Genomic DNA, 14866 nt, shown 5'->3' on the forward strand with positions numbered 1-14866 from the left:
CATTTGACCGGCGACAAAAAGACTGGTGACCACAAGGGACCAAAAGACCAGCGACCAAAAGACCGGCGACCAAAAGACCAGCGACCAAAAGAGCGGCGACCAAAAGACCAGCGACCAAAAGTCCGAGCACCACTGGATAGAGACTCTCAAGGGCCAGGCTTGGCCACCCCTGGTCTTGGCCATTTTACAAGTTTGAGTTTTACTGATTGTATGGGGTGGGCAGGTGTTTTATGCTGCTAACTACCTCAAACAGGTGCATCTGATTGAAGATAACACATGACTAAGAAGTTCGAAAGGTTCCCCTGTTTAAACCATCACATGACGAGGTCTTATGTTTGCCATTGACAATTCCATTTGGATGACACAGAGGAGTCTCCCGTGAGAAAGTTTTGTGGTCAGATAAGACCAAAATAGAACTTCAAAATTCCACAAACCGTGTTCGGGGGAAATAGAATGATGTGTACCATCCCGAGAACACCACCCCAACTGTGAAGCATGGCGGTGGGATAATTATGCTTTGCGGATGTTTTTCTGCACATGGACAGGACGACCGCACTGTATTAAGAAGAGGATTACCAGGGTCTTGTATTGTTAAATTTTGGAGAAAAACCTCCTCCCCACAGTTAGGGCACTGAAGATGGGTCGTGGCTGGGTCTTCCAAAACCCTGTACCAAAGATTAACATTGGTTTCCTCAGTTGTTCAAACACTTATTTGCAGCTCAATCACACATTTAAATCGTTAATAACAACATTCGTTGTGATTTCTGTGTTTTTCTTTTTAGATGATCTCTCTCACAGTGGACATGCACCTACGATGAAAACTTCAGATCTCTCCATGATTTCTAAGTGAGAGAACTTGCAATATCTCAGGGTGTTCGAGTACCTATTGAACTGACTGTATTTATCTTTTGCATCGCCTCTAGATACTCGCCAGACAATGATAATCTGTGAGTGAATTTGCATCAAGTGAATGAATGTTTTTAAGAAATATAAATGAAAATTATCTAAAAATTTCGGAACCAGGAAGTGCTGAGTGAATCCTATATTTTTATATGAATAATGAATAGCGAAGTTTAGTGTCTGAAGAATGATAGTACTGTCGTCCGCACCTATTCAATCTGTCAAAGTCACCGCATTTCACACATCCACTCCACCAATGGCAAATTAGACCAAAAAGATTAAATATTGAAATCCGGTTCAGTCATCTGCCTATTAATAAGAAATAAACTTTTGCAGAAAGCTATAAGGACCAATTGAATAGCATAAAATATATGACTTTCTGGGCACTTTCAATGCAAGTTGTTGTACTAAGCCAGTACAATATAAACCAAGGTTATAAAAAATATTTGGAAAAAAAAACAAATGTTAGTGCCACTTTGACACATGGAATGAATAGATTGCCATACCACCCAACCAGCAGGACAAGAACACTTTCCAGTCACATGATGGCACGTTCCACCATTCTGACAGGAACAGTTCTGCTCACACAAAGGACCATGCGTTCCTGTTGGACAAGGGTTCTCACACCTAGGGAACAAGAAAAATAGCTAAATTTGTATAATTTACATTTGAACGGAATAAATCAAATTTTTAATGACAAAGTAGAATTTCAAAACACACGAGTGTCAAGTGATTCCTTCTGTGACTATTAAAAAGAAATCTCATCACATCTCATCTCATTTTCTTCCACTGTATCCGAAGTCCGGGTGGGAACATACATTGACCGATAGAGAGCCTCGCCTTTTGGCTCAGCTCCTTGTTCACCACGATGGACCAATACAGAATACGCATCACTGCAGACATGGCACCGATCCATCTGTCGATCTCCCGCTGCATTCTTCCTTCACTTGTCAACAAGACCCCAAGATACTTAAACTCCTCCACCTGGGGAAGGAGCTGATCCCTAACCCGGAGAGGGCATGCCACCTTTTTCTGACAGAGGATCATGGTCTCAGATTTGCAGGTGCTGAATCTCATTCCGACCGCTTCGTACACAGCTCTGGGGTCCTGGGTTTAAATCCAGGTTGGTTCACCTCTGTGAAGTTTGCATGTTTTCCCTGGGCCTGCGTGGGATACTCCGGTTTCCTCCCACATTCAAAAAACATGCATGGTAGGCTGATTTCCTTTAGGTATGGGTGCAAGTGTACATGGTTGTCCGTCTGCTTATGCCCTGCGATCGGCTGGCCACCGATTCCGGGTGTCCCCCGCCTCTGGGCCGGAGAAATCCCCCCCCCCCCCCAAATGAGGATAAAGTGGTTCAGAAAATGAGATGAGAGATGAGATATACAAGTGTTGAATACCGTAGTGATAGGAACACGTTTAAATAGTCTCTGATAAAGGTACTTGTGGAATGTACTAGGTGTTTTCCCAGAAAGTCCCCGCAATTCATTTAAAGACTCAGAAAACCATGAAGAGCTACCTACAGAGGCCCAGTGTATCCATGTGCACAGAGGCAATCGCCATTTTCATGGTGGCATGTAGCGCCGTTTAGGCAGTGGCACTCCAGCAGGCAGTCCTTGCCATACAAGTTGGTCTCACACAGCTCCTCGCAACGCCAGCCTTGGTAGCCATCTGTGCAAACGCAGGCTCCAGTGATGGGGTTACATTTGGCCCCATTCCGACACTGACAACGGTTAGTGCAGTGGGGACCCCAGAAGTCACTTTCACAAGCTGTACAAACAGAAAGAAGCATAGAAGTTAATGTAATTCATAACCTACCTCAGGGGTGGCCAACCAGTCAGAGACCAAGAGCCACATTTTTTACTGTGTTACCGCAAAGAGCCACATCACACACATACCTTTGCTCAGCCAGATTTATTGTAAATGTCACACACCAGCATAGTAATGACATAAATTGACTCCTACAGTACTAACAGCACAAGCCAGTCATTATCAACAATGAACATTGTGTGCACTGTCTCACACAGACAAACTCTCAGTTCAACCAAGTCCACAAAAAATAATAATAATAATTTACAACAGCGTTTTTATTTTACTGTGCATGTTATTTAGTGGGACTTCTGGCATTCCTTGCCTTGAACAATCATCTTCAAATCTGGCTTGTATTCCGTTGTTGCCACTCGAAGCAATTCTTTCACATGGGTGTCAGTCAGAACAGATCGATGCTTTGATTTCACGTGTTTTAGGGTAGAAAATACAGACTCGCAGACGTAGGTTGACCCAAACATTGACAGTATCTTAAGCGCAGCCTGTTTAACATTGGGGTATTTTTCCATTGGCACACTTTTCCAGAACTCAATGGTCCCTTCTCTTAAGGCAGGTTTCAGTTGATCCTCCTCACAGAGATCGATCATCTCCAACTCAGCCGCAGCCTCATCTGTGACCAGCGGGGCTTTCAGACAGTCCGTCTCAGCATTAAATGGGTCGACGAGAAACGTAATCTGTGGCCTTTTCAGTTGTAGATCACGGAACCGGGCCACAAAGCTTTCGTGCAGGTTTTCAACCAGTGTTGCATATCTGGCTCTTTGCTTATTCAAGGCGGCGCTAGTGGCTTTTAGCAGAGTGGGGAAATGCGTTAAATCTCCCCTTTTGAATATGCGCCTTGACCAGCTTCGGTTTGTTGACAAACGCAAACACACTTTGGACCAGGTCAGGCAGCATTTTTAACTTACCCTGCAAGGTCAGGTTCAGTCTGTCCAAGTGACACAGCATGTCGACCAAAAAGGCCAGATCCATAATCCACTCGAGGTCCGAGAGCTCGGGATAGTCCTTGTCCTTCTTTTCCATGAACAGTTTCACGGCATCCAAAAGCTCAAAGAAGCGAGAGACCTGCCCTTTTGATAGCCACCTCACAGTGTAGTGCAGCGGCAAGTCACCTGGAAGCCCTTGGTCCAGTGCAGCAATGATATTCTTGAATTGCCGGTGGTTAAGCGCATGGGTGTGGATGTAGTTGACAATTTCCATCACAGGCTTCATGACGTTGTCTGAATTCAATGATTTAGACACGAGTCGCTCCCTGTGGATGATGGAGTGGAAATTCCAAAACTCGGGAAATGTTTGGTCAGCTTTCCACAGCCCCACAAGCCCGTTAACGGATCCGATCATGGCTGGCGCTCCATCCGTGGCTATTGCAGTTAGTTTTGCTATGGGCAGATTTGCTTTCGCAAATGCAGCCATCATTGTTTCTTTCACATCTATGCCACGGGTTCTTTCTTTTAATGGCACAATATCAAGGAGTTTTTCTTTGAACAAACAATCGTTTGACACAGACCGTGCAAATATTGCGAACTGAGGCTTGTCTTGTATGTCACAACTCTCATCCAATGCAACACTAAAATACTCACATGCTTGTAGGTAAGAGTGCAACTGTGATTCAATAGACGTGTTAATGTCTGATATTCTGTGTTCAACAGTGTGGCGGGACAGTTGGACGTCTGATACCATTCGTTTTAGTTTGTCGTTTTCAGGAGACAAGATTTCAACAACGTCACCGAGGAATTTTTTAATGAACTTCCCTTCATTGTATGGCTTTTTGGCCCGTGCAATGTTCCAAGCCAGTTGATACGATGCAAGCGTTACCATCTCTGAGTGCTTCGTAAGTTTTTGCAAAATCTGTGTCTGCTTTTCTGCTTGACTTTTCAAAGTGGCCAACTTGTGCTTGCGAAGTTCAGTCCCTTTTGGAAATTTCTGGGCGATGTCAGCATGGAGTGAGCTGAAGTGGCGCTGAAGAATTGTCCTGCAAAATTGTTTAAAAAAAAATAGCATACAAAGATAAGGTAGGTCCTACCTTATCTTTGTATGCTGTTTTTTTAAACAATTTTGCAGGACAATATGGGGTGAAAATGCCAGGAATTTCCTTAGTTTCAAGCTATTTTAGTTTTTTTTTTTGCAATCAGACGGATTTCATTACTGATTGGCTGGATTAAATCGTAGCCCTGGTAATGCTCCCACTACTGGTAAAAGAACAATTGAGAGATTGAGACATAGTAGTATAAATAATTTGTATAGATTTGATATTGGGCGACCATGCGGATGAACGGTTAGTACATCTCCAGGTGCTGAAGGGAGAAGCGGAAGGAGGCTCGAGCCCCTGACCAACGTCCTCGCTCGATCCCGCCCGTCCAAGCTCCTCGCTTGAACTCGCCTCTCCAAGTTCCTTGCTCGACCTCGCCCGTCCAAGCTCCTCGCTCGACCTCGCCTGTCCACGCCATTCCAAGCTTCCCAAAATACTCCCTTTGCCACCTGGGCTGCCAGTTGCACCAGTGCCAAAGCCACGCAAACTTTGCCACCTGGGCTGCCTGTCGCACCCGTGCCGAAGCCACGCAAAATACTCCCTTTGCCACCTGGGCTGCAAGTTGCACCCGTGCCGAAGCCACGAACCAGGCTTCTGGTGCCGACTGGCCCGCCTAGCTCCTCCCTGCCTAGTTCCTTCCTGCCTAGTTCCTTTATGCCTAGTTTCTGCCTGCCTAAGTCCTGCCTAGGTCCTGCCCGCCGAGTTCCTGCTTGCCTAGTTCCTGCCTACCTAGTTCTTGCCTGCCTAGTTCCTGCCCACCTAGTTCCTGCCTGACAAGGCGAGGAAGTGGTCTGTCCGGCGGGCGTCCGCGCCAGCCGGTGAAGAGGCGTAGAGGTGGCTGGCCGCCCTCCCTGCCTGCTTTTCGTTTTTCTTGGAGATTCGGCATTAGGACGTCTAAAAGCCATCCCTTAGGGGGGAGGTACTGACATGAGCGGCCCGTTTGTCCCTCCTAGCTTGCCGTGAAGGCAGAGCAGCTGCAATCAATCTGTAATTACCTCCTGAGTTTGTATTTAAACACCAATTAGTTTAAGTAACATTGTCGGATCGTGTCCTGTAAACTCCTGTATATTCCTGGATGTCATTGCGTTGGTTCAGTAGCCATGCAGTCACGCTACCTTTCTCTTTGATACCACTCGTTCTCCTGTTTCCAGTTTGGTGTCGTTTTCCGTTTCACAAGTCCTCGTTGTTTTATAATATCCCTTCTAAGTTATTAAAGTTATCGCTTAACCGTGACTGGATCCTAACCCATTCCGTCAATAGAATAGCGTTCCAATTCCGGGAATTGAATAGCGTTATGATCGCATAACGCTATTCAATTCAATAATGAATATGTGCCATGTGCAAGTGGATGCCCTCGTAAATACCGAAATGTCTCCTTTGTTCAATGAAAATAGTTTCCCGCCTAATGAGCAATAAATTTACTGTGAACCAGTCAGTCAATAAAGCCCACCTTGTCCGCCCGATTGTCAATGTCTGTTGTTTCATTGCTGTTGCTGTATGACTCTGTCAGTGTAACAAAGTAAGTAGTTGCCACTTACAAGTCACCTCCCCAGCCATCTTAGTATTAGCTATTAGGTATGATTCCCCCAACAAAAGATGGATTTACAGCAACGTAGAGTATATGACAACAATTGAACCCATTCCTACTTTAGGCCGTAATGCAGGAAGGAATCCAGGTAAGCCGTGTTTAACTCAAAAAAAAAAACTTTCATAAATACCCAAAATGCCCACAGGAACCTCAACAGGTAAAGCTGTAGAACTACCCTAAATCAACTACTTTGCTAAAATTTGATTTCTCATTTGTTGCTGTGGTTGCATGCATCAGGTAGAGTTACCTTCAGGACAGAATGGTGCATTTCTAGTCTTAACAAGGGAGTAAACGTACAGAGAGTTTGCGTGCTAAGTATCTAAGATAAAAACCAATCTTTCATGGAATTGAGTTGAAACAAACCAATGAGGGGTCAACAGGGTGTACTTGTACGTGTTATATAGAATGTTTGGATAAAGCTCAGAAAAGACAAGGGAAATTTAGGATTACTCTATCTTACTATTTTCTTTCCTGTTCCTTCCCTCATCTTTTTTCTCATGATCTTCCTTCTTTCTCTCAGTTAGGGGAATTCTCTTTATTACACTTAACACATGAGCCAGCATCATCAAATATTTTATCCTCTCAAAGCCTCAATTATTCAGCAGCAAAGAGTCCAAATCAAGTGACTAATGACTTTGATCAAGAGTAACTTGCTGGCACTAAGGAGAACTTTTTTCAGTAAAATAAGAACAGAATAATACTCTTTGACAAGGGCTTACTCAATAAAAATGGTATTCAGTAAATCAGTCCTACACTTACTCTATGCTTTAAAACATTGGTCATTTCTTCCATGTGTGCAAATAGTGGTTAAAAAAAAGGTGAAATTATTTATCTTTATCAAAGCAAAGGTAATCATATATATATATATATATATATATATATATATATATATATATATATATATATATATATATATATATATATATATATATATATATATATATATATATATATATATATATATATATATATATATATATATATATATATATATATATATATATATATATATATATATATATATATATATATATATATATATATATATATATATATATGTATATACATATATACAAAACCCAACGAAAAGAAGAGACAAAAAAAATGTGCACATTGAACCCTCCGGTTCCCTTTCTGAGTTAGGATCATAAGGAAAAATCGTCATATGGGAGGCAATATAAATTATTTTTATAGACTTTGAATTAATTACACAAGATCCTCAACGGAGCAAACGATAAACACAGAGAGATAGAGTCGGCATCTGTCTCAGACATTGTGGAAGGGATTTCGGCTAAATCTCGGGGATGTTAGTGACGCTGACCAATAGCAGACTTGCGACGCACACCGAGCGCCATGTTTAAATTTTGGAACTTTTTGACTGCGCGAGAGAAATTCTTGTTGATGCTGTAAGGCGGGATAAGTGACTTCAAAAGGAGACCACAAAACTTCATATTCCACTTCTTAATACGAAAACATACAATAGAGCTGCCATAACCAAGGGGTCCTTTCACAACTCGTTCACTCTTTCTAACACAGAAGGTACTGAAATTGGCTGTATTTCAAACAGCACGTTGTTGGGCTGCCCATTTTTTTACTTGGACAAATGATTTCAATTTGTGCTTATTTCGGAAAAAGGCTTTGTATGTGTATCTTTCCAACGTCTTCAATATACCTCTTGAAACCAGATTAACACGAAGCTTTGAACGCAGACAAACTACGATCTTCATAACAAATCATATGGTTAAAAAATCTTAGTGTAAAGTTAGATTTTATTTATTTTTGAGTGTGTCTGCATCGTAATCCAGCTTCATTTAATTTTTTTTATGTTACGAGCATGTTGCCGTGCAATAAGTCCCCCCCTCTCTCCCCTCTCTCTCTGTTCGTCTCTCTCCCCTCCGTAAAATCCATCTTTTAGTACTATTAAACCACTAGTTATGTTTTACTTTGTTAATGATAATGGTGAATTAGAACAAATAAAAATAATTTTCCAATCCAATATCCTGTTTTGGGTGTTTTTCAGAGGGTTGGACCAAATTTGTTTTTAGTTCGTTTCTATGGGAAATGTTCATTTGAGTTACGAGTTAATCGACATACAAGCTCAGTCCCGGAACGAATTAAGCTCATATCTCAAGGTACCACTGTAATGCTTAAATATCAGTGTGCATAATGTGAAAAGAATTGAAGAAAGTACAAAAAATATTTATCATTTAATCCTTAGGAATCAATGAGTGAGAAGGATATCATATGTGTTGATATTGAACAGTGTAACTCACTTTATGAGGAAAGGTTAAAAAGGGAGAAAACATTAGTTCCTACAGCCATGGTCGCCATGCAATTTATTACTTCTCCTTTCAGCTCTCTATTCAAGGAGACATGCCATACTTTGATGGATTATTTTTATGACTTTTAGACTACGACAGTCCCTTGAAAACTTAATAAACAATATTTTTTTTTAAAGAAACAGCCGGGTGATGATCAACAGTTTAACACATCATTCGCAAACTGTTATAGCTAACGTATAATTTAACAGCTCATAAAACAAAACAAAAATGAATTGTTTGTAAATTATATTCAGGTTTTTGCCCTCTAAACTATGTAGAACAAAGTTGCACTGTCAGGTGACAATTGACCCATAAACCTACATGCCCATTTGTGTTTAATTCAGACCCCCATTGATTTCCTATTTTCAATTAATAACTGTAATTAGTGGCAGCATATTTCAGGCTGTTTGGAACACGGTTCGATGAGAGGGTGGATCTGACCTAACGGAGGAAAGAGTTTACAGCTCACAGGGTGTCAGTTTAGCAAAGGACTTACTGGCTGTCTTCTGCTCTGTGGGCATTCATAAATACCGTGCACGTCATGACTGAACACACACCAACTGATGTTACTGGAAAACTTTGTTTTTCTTTCAGAAACAACTTTTGCAAGAGAAAAGTACACTGTAAAATAATCTGTAAACATGCGCCATGGTTAGAGGTGCAATGCAGGGTGTAGTAATCACAGATAGATTTTGTAATCTGTCAGGAACATGTTCATTCATTGCCTCTAAGACCTTGCTGATGTCCTTAAAAGTCATAGAGTTCAAAATAGTAAACATGGCAGCTTTTGTCAGGGGTTAGGGTTAGTCCTCATCTTAACCACGACTCATTTTCATTAAATTGTTGATATTGTGGCGGCCCGGCGGGTGAGTGGCTAGCACCTGGGTTTAAATCCAAGTCGGTCCACCTGTGTGAAGTTTGCATGTTCTCTCCGGGTCTGCGTGGGTTTTCTGCGGGTGCTCCAGTTTCCTCCCACATTCCAAAGACATGCATGGTAGCCTGATTGGACAATCTAAATTGCCCCTAGGTATGAGTGTGAGCGGGAATGGTTGTTTATCTCCTTGTGCCCTGCGATTGGCTGGACACTGATTCAGGGTGACCCCCGCTTTTGGCCCGAACTCAGATGGGATAGGCTCCAGCACCCCTCGCGAGTGAGGATAAAGCGGTTCAGAAAATGAGATGTGATGAAATTTCGTTTTGTATTCTAGAATCTACCGACAACCCAATGTTTATGGTGAGTCAAGCAAGCATTGTACAATGCTGTTATGTTGAAATTGTATAAACTGTTCTTGTATTAATGAAGATTTCAATTACATTTTTACTTATCAAAGAGGATGTACTCAATTATGATGTGTAGTGTACTGCAGTGTTTCCCAATCTTTTTTGAGCTGCGGTACACTTTTTGCATTGAAAAAACCTCAAGAGACACCACCGTCTGAAAATCTTTTAATTTTAAACTATGTCGCCTATATTAACAATAGTCATTCTCATCAAAGTTTTATCACCAGGAATCACATAAACCTCCAAAACCTTTCCAAAATCTAATTTTTCACAATGTTCACAATGTAATGTGTTGAATTGCATCATTTTATGACTTTTCTCCAAATATTATTTAAATCTCCTAATATTACGCAAAAAAATGTTGTGCTCACACAGACTACGTCGGCAAAGGTTGATGCCCTAAAAACCAAACAACAACCGGTTCATGTTAGAGAAAAATGAGCAACAAAATGACTGTTTCACAATTTGAATCATGTAATAGTATACTGTAATTTAACGTTCATCATATTTTGATTCTAACCTTGTAATAGTTCGATTTTAATCTTGTTATATTCACATCAATTTTTCTCTCTGTGTATGTTGTACATTGTATGACTTCTTGCTATTTCCCGTGGCACACCTGACCATTGTTAGTGCATCTTGACGGCATCTAATTTTAATTCTGGTCATATTTCAGATTGTACTGTATTGCACTCATGTGCAACTAATGTCCCTTTCCATTAACTGCCATTTTCTCAAGGTTTCACAACTAATTGCTGTAATTAAACTTTGTCAAAATATTTACTGTCCAGTGTTGCATGAGATCTGGCAGCAATTTACTTGATGGCTTTTGAATGAGTTGGATTTTCCCCACCTTTCTTCATGCGTCATGTTTATGATTTAATGATTTTGTTTTATACAAAACAGCCCTTTCATGTGTCTGAATTGCCTAAAGGCTTGATGGAGCACATTGCTTATGAGGAGTGACACTCAAGACTGCTAGTACACAAAAAGACGTGCACAACTCATCTAATTTTCTGAACCGCTTCATCCTCATTAGGGTTGCGGGGGGTGCCGGACCCTATCCCAGCTGACTCCAGGCCATAGGCAGGGTACACCCTGAATCGGTCCGGTGAGAACAATCAAACTCCACACAGGTGGACGTGACCTGGATTTGAAACTAGGACCCCAGTCCTAGCTGTGAGGCCGACTCGCTAACCACTCATGCCACTGGGCCGCCCAGAGGTGCACATTAAAATAACTGAAAATATACAGATAATTAGGGCCCAGAAAAATTAAGAAAACATCGTACTACGTTTTTTTTTAAATGTGTGAGATGACAATAGTCATAACTAAGCAAGAAAATAAATCTCAATGTAAAGAAGAAATTCCCTTTGGACTTCTGATGAACCTATTAGGCATATGATGCAGTTATATGATATATTTTATGTATGGATTGTATACATATTGCAATATTTTGGCTGAGCCCCAGTTCATTTAGGCATAGATAATTGTACTATTACGTGTGGATTAATATTATATTATATATAATGTTCTAATCTGCCCTTATAATTTTTTTAAGGTACTCCTCGCCAACACAGCCATTTGACTCCAGGTAATCGTATTGTAGATTCTGCTGATGCACTAGTGAGTCGTTGCTGCCTCTGTTTTAGAGAGATATTGAATATTGTATTGTCTTTGAGCTCTTTTGCGTTTCAGCATTTTCATGGAAAAACACACGTACAAAATGCAATAAAAACACCAATAATGTGACTCTATTCACTTGTCTCGAAACCAACATATAATCATTGGTATCTTTTGAAGGCGTTGGACCTATTGATCTGTTTGCATCAATTCATGTTCATGTGCCGGAATTATATAAATCTGGAGATGGCGACAGTTAGTGGTGGAGAAGGGAACAATGAATCAAGTCATATCGATATCATGTTTACCGTATTTTCTGGCATATAAACTGCCCCAGCGTATAAGCCGCACCCATAAAATTGCCTTAAAATCGTTGAATTTGACAACTTCTTGCATATAAGACGTCCATTGATTCATAATTTTCACCTCCATATGCATGGTTTTAATAGGAAGTACAATGTCTTACTTTGAAAAATCCTTGCATGTGGTATTTCAGACATACTGTATGAATCCAAAGGATCGTCTGCTGGATTGCAAATTATTTGGGTCAATATCATAAGGAATTTAATATAAGTCTGCCTTTGTAAGTGCGAAATATCAAATTATTCAACTTGAAAAAGAAATACATCTATTTTGACAAGAACCTGATGCTTAATGACAGAAATTACAATTTTATTACCAGAAGTTTACTATGTTGTGGTGGACTTATTGATTCTAATGTCGAAATATCTCGATTCTGTCTATGATTCATATTACTGAAATAGCTGTCACTTTCAAACAAGAAATAATAAGAAAAAAATCTAAGCGGAATTTTGTTTTATTACATTATCACGAATGTACAATAATTTCCTTTCTTTATCCCGAAAGGGTGTTGGCTACATGTAGACAAATAAATTCACAGGAGCAGTACATCCAGGAAGTTTGTCCATAGCGGTCTACTTTTTTACCAAATCTGTGGTTGCAATAATACTATGAGATACATATTACGCAGAGATACAGACTGATATTTTAACGATCGACTGCAAAACCTTTGATTAGCCTTTACAACTATTGGAATGTGCTGACATGGTAAACACTACAAGCATATCAATAAAGGCTATTTGAGTCTGGCCTGAGCAAGCGGTGGCTGGCACAAGTGAGTTTTTTCAGGTTTTATACAAGATACGGTTCTTTCTTTTCTTGAATTTCATTCATAGACGACAAAATTAATTTTGTTTAGCGTTTTGTCTGTTTACATTTTCTCTATTTTGAAATAAATTACCGTATTGGCCGCATTGTCTTGCATTACGGTGTTTTTGTCACCTTGCAGTTTCGTGCAGTCTAAATATTGTGCATCTTAGTCATCAGACATCGTTTCTTAGCGACAAATATGGCTTATATTTGAGAAATGCGGTACAATGTTCCCTCGGTTATCGCGGTTAATGGGGTCCGGGACCACCCACGATAAGTGAATTTCCGCGAAGTAGGGATTCCCCTTAAAATGCTTAATTTGAATTTAATTCGAATATATATATATATATATATATATATATATATATATATATATATATATATATATATATATATATATATATATATATATATATATATATATATATATATATATATATATATATATATATATATATATATATATATATATATATTTTAATTTACCCCCCTGTATACAGTACACCATATAGAATACGGGTAGAGAGAGTGAAATCCATGTTATAACAAAAAAACTGTAAAATATGTTGTTTCAATGTAATATTTGTATTTTTTTTTCCCAAAAAATCTGCGAAGCTCTGAGTCCGCGGTAGTTGAACCGCAAAGTAGTGAGGGAACACTGTATTTCGAGTCTAAGGGCATTTGTCGAATAATCGCAAAAAAAAAAAAAGAAAAAATCCGAACCTTGTTCTTCCTCTGGCCAACACACCATGATGACTGTGAAAATCTGAGACTAAAGGCTAACAAACTGATTTTTGCAAATGATGTTGCCTATAGCCACTCGATGGTGTAGTGGTTCTTCCACCAGACTTTGGTGCGGGCAGTCTGGGTTCGATTTCCACTCGGTGGCATTTTGGTTGTCTGTCTGTCTTTGTCCTCTACGAGTGACTGGGGACCAGTCTACGGTGTAATCTGCCTTTTGCCCATAGACAGTTGGGTTAGTTTCCAACAACCCTTACAAGGATGGGCGGTATAGAAGATGAATGAATGAATGATGATTGTTGCCTATGTCTGTGAGTGTTACATTCATGTGATGAAGATGAGTGAGACAGGTTTGTATATGCTACTGCACCCTCATCTGTGGACAAAGTGGAGGAAGATAGCCAATGAATTATTTCAAGCTATTTTCCAGTCAAAGCAAAATCAGTTCTGTGAGGTGGAAACAATCTATTGTGCCCGTCACTTCAAATGAATGCCATCAGCGGATGATAAACATGTTTTGTGGAAATTAATCAGAGTGCAGTTAAAGGGAGTAATAGGAATTGTTAGAAAAGGAGGAGGAAAGCAGGTGAGGAAGTAATGCAGAGTCCGCAAGTTGTTTTACTCTTTAATGGGTTGTCTATCACAGGGTTTGGATGGCGTGAGCTCACATGGGATTAGAGAGAAATTGGGTAATCAAAGGTTTCTGAGGTGAGCTGCCATAGCATTTCACTATTTTTCTTTGGACAAACATGATGAATTTCTTTCTGGGGTAGAAAAAATTGGAATTAAAGAACCAACATTTGCCTTTACTGACTAAATTCAATAAATAAAGTGGATTTTTTGGTAGGACTTCCAATACAGTTACTTTTTTTTACCTTTTTTTTATTGTCTCCCAGCACTCACACAGTATGTCTATAATGCCTTTCCTATATCTGCATTCTGACCTTCTTGCCACTGCGACAACGAGAATTCCCGAATACGGGATGAATAAAGTTATCCAATCCAATCCAACACTTTGCTCACCCTGAGTTATGCGCACATTATTTTTACCATACTTGCTTGCAATGAAGTATAAGCGTTGCTCCTGAAAGCCTTGTTCAGTCTAAACAAAGAGGAGCCAGCATGCCTCGGAGTACTGGGAACCTGTCCTGACCACTGCACCTGCTGCATCTGCCCTCCACCACGGACGCTCCAGGCGGATTCTTGATCTCATCTGTTTTAACTCCCGTGGACGTGTTTTGGTCAATTCAGTAGACGTCACACTAGTGTTTTCCACCCAACCCTTTGAGACGTCCATGTATAATCAGGGTCACCAAATGTAATAAAGCAATAGAAAAGGTCAGAACGGAGTATATAAACGTCTCAAATGTCGGTCTCCTTGATTGTGAA

At 40.2% G+C, this 14866-nt stretch overlaps 1 protein-coding gene across 1 annotated transcript in view; it reads right to left on the minus strand.

The window, feature by feature from the left end:
- Positions 1–14866, minus strand: part of LOC144194254 (uncharacterized) — a 100913-nt gene that overhangs the window by 40954 nt on the left and 45093 nt on the right. The window contains exons 6-7 of the mRNA XM_077713183.1: positions 2424–2670; positions 1407–1527 (exon numbers count right to left, since the gene is read on the minus strand). Of these exons, the coding sequence (XP_077569309.1) occupies positions 1407–1527; positions 2424–2670 (368 nt within the window). The remainder of the gene's footprint in view (positions 1–1406; positions 1528–2423; positions 2671–14866) is intronic.

This window comes from Stigmatopora nigra, chromosome 3 (genome assembly GCF_051989575.1).
Source record: "Stigmatopora nigra isolate UIUO_SnigA chromosome 3, RoL_Snig_1.1, whole genome shotgun sequence".
Lineage (NCBI taxonomy): Eukaryota > Metazoa > Chordata > Actinopteri > Syngnathiformes > Syngnathidae > Stigmatopora > Stigmatopora nigra.